We start from the raw sequence: 9,485 nt of genomic DNA on the forward strand, positions 1-9,485 counted from the left end.
GTAGAACACATCACTGTGTTTGATGGCAGGTTTGGTATGTAACACACGGTTGAGCAATAAATGACGCATCGCCCCTCCCTTCTCAGCCAGTGTTATTTTGTGAAAATGTGACACTGTGTCAAGGTGCTGAAATGAATAATTTTTGCTTGCAAAAGCATTCACTGTTGGTCCAACATCAGACACATTCATTTGCGTAAGTTTCAGATAAAAAACACAAAGTAATTCCTCACCTTCTATGTGTGACACAGGCAGTCACAGTAAAACCAGCCAGTTCATCCTGAGGATGCCAGAACAGGTTATTATGTTTCTGGTCATCAGGAAAAGAAGTCTTCAACAACCAGAAAATAAATCCAGTTGCCCTCTATTCATGCATTTAGGATTACCCTGACCAGGAGGACCAGAATCCACACAGACAGATGATTGATGATGATCCTACTAATTTCATTGGACAGGAAGATCACCCTGTTGCTTGGTAGATTAGAAGGCTCTCTGAACATGCTGTTCATGCTGGCTTGTTTCCTGTTAGAAAACTTGTTTAACCTTTACACTGTTTTTAATTCACCCATCCAGACAGACAATCATACAGTGGTTGTTATTATATGTAAGTTAACTATATAAATGACTGTACTCACTGACTGAGCATTGATTATTGATCAATGGTCTATATACTGAGCAACAATCCCATAAGACTCAATAAAAATGTATGTATAAAAATGTTTTTAATGCTCTTTTTTGGTTCCTGAGGCCAACTTTTTTTTCAGTTTCAGTGTTAACAAGATGATTTGAGAAGTGATGCAACAGGCATTAAATGTGATGTAGTCTGCTTTCACTCTGACAAATCTCACAGAGCAACACTTTCAGACAGGAAGTGAATCAAAACCTCATCTCAATTTACTCAGATTATTTAAAATTCTTATAATGTCATTTGAGTGAAGACAGCTTTATTGACAGTAAATATTGTACAACATTAATTGTTCATATGGCCTGCAAACACCGAAGGGCCAGAAGGGTAAATTACTGCCATAAAACTTTGAGAGCTAGTGAACTTGTCTTTGACTAAGACAGAAGATAACAGAAGTGCTACATGCATGCAAGATGGTCTACCACATTGTATTTGATCAACAGGTCTTAGGTAAAGCACCTTTATGTTTTTCTTCACTTTCTCTGATGTGTACATTGTTGGGTGGGTTAGTTAGCTAGAGTGTATGTTAATTTTATCACATCAAAGGTAACTAACGTATCACACCTGCTGTAGGAGTCTACACAGCTTAGTCGAAACTGAAAGCGGTGGAATGACTGAATGCTGCTGAACAAAGGTCTATGCTGTGGCTGCCTCCGAAAACACTTTATCTGAAAATGTAAAAGAAATGTCTTTATTCAACTGATGTGAATGTCTAGTGTTTCTGCCTAAATCTAAAAACCAGGGGGTATTAAAGAGTGACGCACAGTTACTTTTTGAAAAGCCTCCTTTCACTCGAAAATGAGTTTTTAATGTTTTTAATATAGTTTAGGAATTGTATTAATATCTTAGTTAACTAAATAGAATATAAATTATCGTAAAAATATTAAAAGGGGAAAAACAGAGAACAACATTATCACCTAAATTTAATTAACATACATAATAGATAAATACATAAATTTAAAAAAAACTGACAAAGTGCCTATCTGATGGTGTTTTAACTTTGCATATTGTGCCACCTTGTGGTAGATACTTTTCATTGCGTACTTCCGCAAATGGTGCGCAATATCCGGTTGTGCAGCAGCCATTTTGTCTGTTCGGGCAAGTCTACCCTCACGGTTGCGAACTGCAGTTCCACCTTAGCAAACAATTTAAAATGTTGTTTTGATGATTTTGTTTCACGATAACCACGATATAGGCGCCATATAAAATTATATATATCTTTTAAGAGCTGAAGAGGGCTCTCCTCTTCGAGATAAATTAATTTTTCAGCGTGAAAAACGCGGGTAAGCTGAGACATGTCGTGTGAAGAAAGCTACTTGGCTATCATACGCTATCTGACGGATGAACGGGAACCGTACGCGCCGGGGACACCCGGTAATACCAAGAGAAAAATTCGCAAAGCGGCTGCCTGCTACGTTGTCCGAAACGGAACTTTGTTTTATCAGCGTCGTCTGAAGGGCCAAAATGATTTCACGGAGCTGGAGGTGGTGCTGCAGGACAACCGGAGGAAGGAACTTATCAACGAGGCGCACATTATGGTGGGAGGGGAGCACCTTAACCAGCAACTCACCTGGGAAGTCATCTCTCAGAAATACTGGTGGAGAGGTAAGATATCAAGGCTACGTCATACAAGTTAATTACGTGTATGGTACTGTGATGCGACTGATTCAGTCGGTGTTAACGTCTGTGACAAACATAAACGTTCGTCACTGCCATATGCATAGCTCCTCTCTGTCGCCATCTAGTGGTTAGTTGGAGTTGCTTGGTGTTGGACCTTTTAGTCTTTATCCTAGCAGTCATATATATTAAAACTTGAGATGGTTGGGTTAAAGTATTGGATTCAGTAAATGCACAGCCACGTTTTTTAAAATATCTTTATTTAGTTTATTAGTAGTATACGTATCAAAACAGGTGGAGGATCTTGGTGGGGACTGTCATGGCCATTATTAGCTGTTTTCCACCAAAATTATTACAGTTCTTTGATTAAATGTTGAGCCACCCCTCATTTCTTATATTTTGCTTCCAGCCCGACGTTCTTATAATCCTTTAAAGTGGTCTTGAGCAAGAGCACTCCAGGATTTTAGAAGTTTTTGTTTGAACACTGGCGGCTTTTACACTAATTTTCAATCCAGTTCTTGTGCCAGACCATTTCCAGGGGATTTGTTCAGCTGTCGGTTGCAGAGACACATAGTTTGTTCTCATTTCTTAAGTGGCATCTACAAAACATCCAAAGATGATACAGACAGTAAATAGAATTTTTGCATCAAGAAGTTAAATCCCCAAGGTATGACCTGAAAAGCTGGCATTTATCTGCATTGTATTCCTCGAAAAAGATTTAAAGAAGAGTGGCTGTCAAGAAGCCATTCTTAAAGCAGGGAAACGGGAGAAAAGGCTGAGGTATGCCAAATAACACAAGAAGTGGACTGAAAATCAGTGACAACAGGTCTTATGGAGGGATGAATCCTCCCCAGAGCCCGGACCTCAACATTATTGAAGCAGTGTGGGATCATCTGACAGAGAACGGAACAAAAGGCAGCCCACATCCAAAGAAGAGCTTTGGGATGTCCTTCAAAAAGCCTGGAGAACTATTCCTAAAGACTACTTAATACTTAACTACTAGAAAGCTTTTCTAAGAAGGTTCAGAAGGTGATCTAACCAAATATTGACTTTCATGCTTTCTAGAATTCTACATATAGCCTTAAATACTGTGTTTCCATTCATGTTTGCACAGATTCGGTCCGTTTTCCAATTTTCTTGGAGAGATTTAAAGAAACAAGGGATGACTCAGGATTCTATAAATGCTTGTTCAAGAAACTGACCTATCAACAGAGCTGCAGCTCTACAAATTCTTAATTAAGCCATATTGATGTTATTTTATTGATCAAAATGTTGACGACACAGCGTATTTCAGGCAGTGCATTTCAACAGCACCACAAGCTGCCTGCTCATTGTTACTGTGTGGCTGAAGCCTTACTCTGTGTTTGACCCCTTCAGGTATCCTGAAGAACGTCAAAGACCACATCAGAGAATGTGCTCACTGTCAGAGCAGGCGGAACGCTGACGATGGCTCTGGACCCCGGCTGTTCTCCCGGCCGGGGAGGCGCAGGGCCGCTGCCAGCGTAAATGAAGAAGAGGACGAGGAAGAGGAGGACGATGAAGGAGATGACAGTTTGTTCGTCACAGATTCATCCTCCCAGCAGAGATCCAAGTTGGCCAAGGGAATGGCCAAGCATGAAGTTGTCTTTGTAAGTGTCTGACTTCTGAAGTCATTTCAGAAACAAAAACACAACCCAGGAACAGAAGCAGAGTCTGGCAGAAAACTGCAAGGTGGTCATTCTATTCGTTTTGGCCTCATTCTAGGTTGACAGCAAAGGTGAGGTGAATCAGTTCCTGCCCAAACACAGCCAGACCATGTTGGACAAACTCAACAAGCAGCGTCTCAGCAATCAGTTCTGTGACATCACGCTGCTTATCGAAGGAGAGGAGTACCGAGCGCACAAAGCCGTTCTGGCTGCGTGCAGCGAATACTTCAACGAGCTCTTTTTTGAGAAGGGGGCTGCGACCACACATGAAGCGGTGGTCGACCTCTCCGGTGAGCCTGTGGCTTTGTGAACGTCTGTCCAAATTGTCCAAAGTTACTTCGCTTTAATCTTTGGCCTTTCTCTCCGCAGGTTTCGCCAAAGCCAGCTTCCTCCCGCTGCTGGATTTTGCGTACACCTCCATGCTCACCTTTAATTTCTGCATAATGGCAGATATCGCCAATCTCGCCCGACATCTGCTGATGACGGAGGTGCTACAGATATGCGAGTCGGTGCACAAGCAGGTGGAGGAGCAGAAGCTGACGGTGTATCAGAGGGGAGACGTGCACACGGTGGTGTCGAGCCAACTGGCTCCTCAGGAGGGCTCAAAAGACGAGGCTGAGGCTTACACGGTGACCATAGAGGAAGACGGCAGGGCGGTGGTCACACACGGTGGCGTTGCTGTGTCAGACGAGTCTTTGGCTTTAATTGCACCCGATAAAGAAGCCTACATCCAGCAGCCAATTACGGTTGTCTCCCAGACTGTAGAGGGAGAAGCAGTGCATGCTGGAGAGGCTGAACGCAATGAGACTGTGGCTCTGATCACTCACAGCGGGCAGGTGGAGCCGGGAGAGACCGTCACTCTTATCTCAGGCAGCGCTGAGGGAATGGAGGGCGAGACGATGACCGTGGTCACTCACAGCGGGCAGGCGGGAGCCAGTGAGTCCCTCGCCGTGGTGTCAGCCTGCTTGGCGATGGAGCAGCCACTGGCTGCTGAAGCGGGAGCTTTTGTTATAAACGTGGACCCAGACCGAGAAAGCCCCTCAGAGGGCAGCAAGCTGGAATCAGCAGCAGCGTCGGCACAGGAGGGAAACACAGAGCCCCAAAAGGAAGAAACCCCGGCGCCCCCCAAACGCAAACGAGGACGCCCAGCGAAAGTGAAGAAGGAGGTGGAGGTGGAGGAGTTCATGCCGCTGGAGGAGGATCCATCTACAGACGAAGGCTGCAGTGATAAGCAGGAGCTGACATCGGATGACCCGAGCAGGAGGCGACTCCGGCAGCGCTCCATGGCGGAGGGCGGTTACGCTCGTCTGCATATGGGGCTGGACGAAGAAGAGGAGGGGAAGAAAGGCTCAACTCCACCACGCGTCACCATCCCTAAGGTACAGAGTGGCTTCTTTTTTAACTTGGAAATAATTGGTTTGCAGATTTTTGGCGCTCTGTGTACAAGTAAAAGTTGTACGATTATGTAAATTCTTTGTTGAATTGGCTGTGTGAGAAGTTTTATAAACAGCTGATGTTTCTCTCTCTACTCCTTCCAGCCACTTGCTCGCTGTAAGTGGATCTTTGCATCGTAACGACTGCTGCTTGGAGAACTTTTGATGAGCAGAGATTCTTTGGTGTCAGATTGCCTCGATATAGCACCAAACAATAGCGTGGTTCCACCCCTGCCTTTAGGGGAATGCATGTGATGTCATCAGACATGTTGACTGTTCGGACCACAGAAAGAGCTCATGGAGACAGCTCGGGTCCAGAAACATGGATTTGTAGTGAATTTGTACGAAAAATCCTTATTCTAGAATATTTTGACAAATCTAGATGGGCTTTTTTTTTTTTTTTTTTTTTTTTTTTCTCCTTGGCTTAGCAGAAACCATAATTAAAGTGGCAAACGTAAAGTGTGCCCCCAAAACATGTTCCTTCTTACCTGGGCTCACATATAACATGGGCTGCACGGGGTCTTCTTCGCCTCAGTTTCACAATTCCTGTTTCAAGTGCATCAGACATCCAGACTGAACTGTGCTCTCACGCTTTGCTTCATAAATTGCCTGCACAATCTGGACAAATGTTCTATGCTCCACAAATAGCTAACCGCCTTTAATTTAAGATGGTCCTCACATCTGAAGCTCTCAATCCAATGACGAGAGGCAGCAGCTATGATGAGAACATGTCACAGCATCAGTGTCACATTCACTTTACTACAAAGAAAATCTGACTTGTAGATGTCTCCCAAAAAAGTCCAAACATTTTAGAAGATCATTTTATGTTTTAGGTGGGTCCAAGCCAACGGAAGAGGGGAAGACCACCAAAGCAGCCTGTAGAGACTCAAGTGGAGGAGCAGTCTGTGTGTGAAACTGCTGCAGAGGTCAGCACTGTGGAGAACACACCAGCAGAGGTCAGCACCGAGGAGGCTGCAGCGAAGGTGCAGGAGCCAGAGACGGAAACCAAGCAGCATCAAACCCCATCGCAGAGCGCTGTGGACGGAGAACACACGTGTTCCGAGTGCGGCGTGTCCTTCCAAAGACGCTACTCTCTCATCATGCACACGCTCAAACACGAGAAAGCTCGAGGATACAAGTGCAGCGTGAGTGTCGGCCGGTTAGGGATTATTTCTGTCTCTGGGTCTGCGTGTTCTGACTGTAACGTGTGTGTGTCCTCGCAGCTCTGCAGTAAGGAGTTCCAGTACGCCGCCTCGCTCCAAGCCCACCTGGCCCGACACAAGCAGCAGAGCAGCCAGCGAGCGCCCGTCGCCAAAATCTCTTCAGAACAAGGCTCAGAGGGTCGAACGGAGAGCGACTTGGACGATAAGACGTCAGCGCTACACACCAAAAGAGAATTTGTGTGCGACATCTGTGGGAAGACGTTACCAAAGCTGTACTCGCTGAGGATCCACATGTTGAATCACACCGGGGTGCGGCCTCACTCCTGCAAGGTGTGCGGCAAGACGTTCGCCCACAAACACAGCCTGAAGATGCACCGGGCGCTGCACGACGTCACCAAGCAGTTCCAGTGCGAGTTCTGTAAGAAGTCGTTCGTGAGCAAGCGGAGCATGGAGGAGCACACCAGCCTCCACACGGGTCAGTACTCACCCAGGTCCAGTTGGGATCTCTTTCTGCTTTCGTTTCCTGTGGAATGTCCAACATTTCCCACCTCCAGCTGATAAGGTTGTCACACCCAGCAGCTGCAGTTCAGATAATTTGCATTGATTGGAGAACGCCACCCCCACCATATAGCTGTGTAGTTGGAAATGTTTTCACAGCTCTTTTAGCTCCATATTCAGTTTGGACTTTGATCCAGATGTTGTTTCAGACGTTTTAGTGTAATGTTATTTTATAGTCGGTTCCTAAACATGTTTCGTCGAACCGCTTGCAGCCAGGACTGTGGCCCAGTGCTAAGCGCTTTTTTTAACATCTTGTGCGTGTCTGTGGGACTTGAACAACCCTCCGCCTGCACTGTGCAGGTAACTCCCTGAGGTGGAACCCCAGAATAGTTTTTCCTGCAGGCTTAAACTTCTGAAAGCAGTCCAACTCTTTGGATCACTAAGACCACAGAGAATTCCTGATTATTATTGGGTTAAGGTTGGATTAGTGTTTAATCCAAGGGCTCAGGTGTTTGTTTGGCATGTTTAAATCAGACTCTGTCAAAGAGATGGGAGAAGACTTTAAAAATGAGCTTTGTGGTGCAGCTGCCTGTTTACCCTGACCCGAGTAACTAAACAAAGTTCAGGAGTTATTCAAAAGTACACTAACTGCTGGTGTTAATTTTTATGTTGCCTTGACACCCAGTGAAACATTTACTGCTCTGTGTTTTTTTGGAAATGCTCACGCAGGTGAGTCAAAGTACCTCTGCAACACATGTGGCGCCACCTTCCACCGTGCCTCTGCTCTGAGCAAACACCTCAAAAAGCACCAGCCCAGACCTGAAGTCCGTCCGTTTACCTGCTCTCAGTGAGTCTACGTCAGCTTTATACCTGCGGGCCCGGAGGGGGCCCGAACTGAAATGCGTGTGACTAACCCCGCCTTCTCTGTCCCACAGCTGTGACAAGAGTTTTTATGAAGCCAAGGATCTCCAGCAGCACATGAACAAACACATGGGCCTAAAGCCTTTCCAGTGCCAGGTGTGTGGGAAGTGCTACAGCTGGAAGAAGGACTGGTACTCGCACGTCAAGTCCCACAGCGTGGCCGAGCCCTTCAAGTAAGTCCACGTAAAGCACAGAAGAAGAAGCAAGAAGAGCGCAGAGTCTCACGATTGTGTCTGAGCAGTGATGCTAATTAAATCCTGCCCTTCGCCTCTGCTTTGTTTCCAATTTACTGTTCCTTGGCTACCATCTTAATCAGCGTGTGTTTGCCTTTCCTCAGGTGTAATGTGTGTGGGAAGGAATTCTTCGAGAAAGCTTTGTTCAGGAGGCACGTGAAGAAAGCCACGCACGGCAAGAAGGGCCGAGTGAAGCAGAACCTGGAGCGAGAGTGTGAGCAGTGTGGCAGGAAGTTCACTCAGCTCCGAGAGTACAGACGCCACATCAACAACCACCAGGGTGAGCTCGCCGTGCGTTCAGTTAGGAAGAACCCTGCTGCTATAACTTCTCAACTTCATCATATGGTTTCTGTAGATGCTGATTACTCTCCTCTTTTTAGGAGTGAAGCCATTCGAATGTCTGACCTGTGGTGTCGCCTGGGCCGACGCCCGCTCTCTCAAGCGTCACGTCCGCACACATACGGGAGAACGGCCGTACGTGTGTCCCATGTGCCAGGAGGCCCACATCGACGCCCGCACTCTACGCAAACACATGGCCAAATACCACGTGGACAACCTGCCCGGGAAGATCATGCTGGAAAAGGACACCCTTCAGTTTCACAACCAGGGCACCCAGGTGGAGCACGCCGTCAGCATCTTGGCGTCCGACCTGCCCCCTGAGCTCAGGCCGGCCCAGCAGCCGCCCTCAGAGGAGATAGAGACGGTGCTGATCACGGAGGAGACGGTGGAGGCCGTGGAGGCTGTTCAGGCTGTTCAGGCAGTGACCGACGCGTCGGTGGCAACGCTCTCTGATCAGGGCATCATGCAGGTCGTCAACTACGTCCTGGCTCAGCAGGCGCTCACCGGGACCAAGACTGAGGAGGCTCCTGAGGTGATTCAGACCATGGAGGTGGAGGTGGCTCATGTTGCTGAAGTAGAGTGATGCTGGAACCAGCGGACATGACAGACTCATCGCACCGTTTCCTCCCAGTCTGTATAAAGTGTGTAAACATTCTGTATAAAACAGAACGGAAAAGATGCCTATTTTTCTGCAAATGTACAGTGAACCTGTCTGTTTAACCCAGAAATGTGTGCAAACACACATTTCTATTTGTGTTCTTTGTAAATATATAAACGGGAGAAATAAAAGTAGAATGAATTAACTTATTTGGCTGTGTTTGTTACTTCTGTTGACAGAGAAACTGTGAAACTCAGATTTACCAGCTGCTCTAAAATAGATTTTTTCTTGGGTCACATCTGTTACCACAATCATC

The 9,485-nt window shown here is 46.3% G+C and overlaps 2 protein-coding genes across 2 annotated transcripts in view; one reads left to right on the forward strand and one right to left on the reverse strand.

Annotated features, from left to right (window-relative positions):
- The window catches only part of LOC140312312 (uncharacterized), a 177,824-nt gene that overhangs the window by 75,360 nt on the left and 92,979 nt on the right, over positions 1 to 9,485 (reverse strand). The window lies entirely within an intron of this gene.
- Positions 1,777 to 9,358, forward strand: zbtb11 (zinc finger and BTB domain containing 11). The gene is made up of 10 exons (XM_072390079.1): positions 1,777 to 2,287; positions 3,677 to 3,927; positions 4,043 to 4,274; positions 4,354 to 5,363; positions 6,251 to 6,562; positions 6,641 to 7,055; positions 7,808 to 7,925; positions 8,014 to 8,172; positions 8,337 to 8,512; positions 8,613 to 9,358. The coding sequence occupies exons 1-10, from the start codon at positions 1,978 to 1,980 to the stop codon at positions 9,152 to 9,154; spliced, it is 3,525 nt and encodes a 1,174-aa protein (XP_072246180.1). The 5' UTR covers positions 1,777 to 1,977; the 3' UTR covers positions 9,155 to 9,358.

Source organism: Leuresthes tenuis, unplaced genomic scaffold (genome assembly GCF_036924035.1).
Source record: "Leuresthes tenuis unplaced genomic scaffold, fLeuTen1.0.hap1 SCAF_7, whole genome shotgun sequence".
NCBI lineage: Eukaryota > Metazoa > Chordata > Actinopteri > Atheriniformes > Atherinopsidae > Leuresthes > Leuresthes tenuis.

What these genes read in the sequence shown, in the direction of transcription:
- zbtb11 (XM_072390079.1), top strand. Translation starts at nt 1,978, where the DNA reads ATGTCGTGTGAAGAAAGCTACTTGGCTATCATACGCTATCTGACGGAT. An exon ending in CCAAGCATGAAGTTGTCTTT is followed by an intron (nt 3,928 to 4,042) that starts GTAAGTGTCTGA and finishes GCCTCATTCTAG; the next exon opens with GTTGACAGCAAAGGTGAGGT. An exon ending in CTCGAGGATACAAGTGCAGC is followed by an intron (nt 6,563 to 6,640) that starts GTGAGTGTCGGC and finishes GTGTCCTCGCAG; the next exon opens with CTCTGCAGTAAGGAGTTCCA.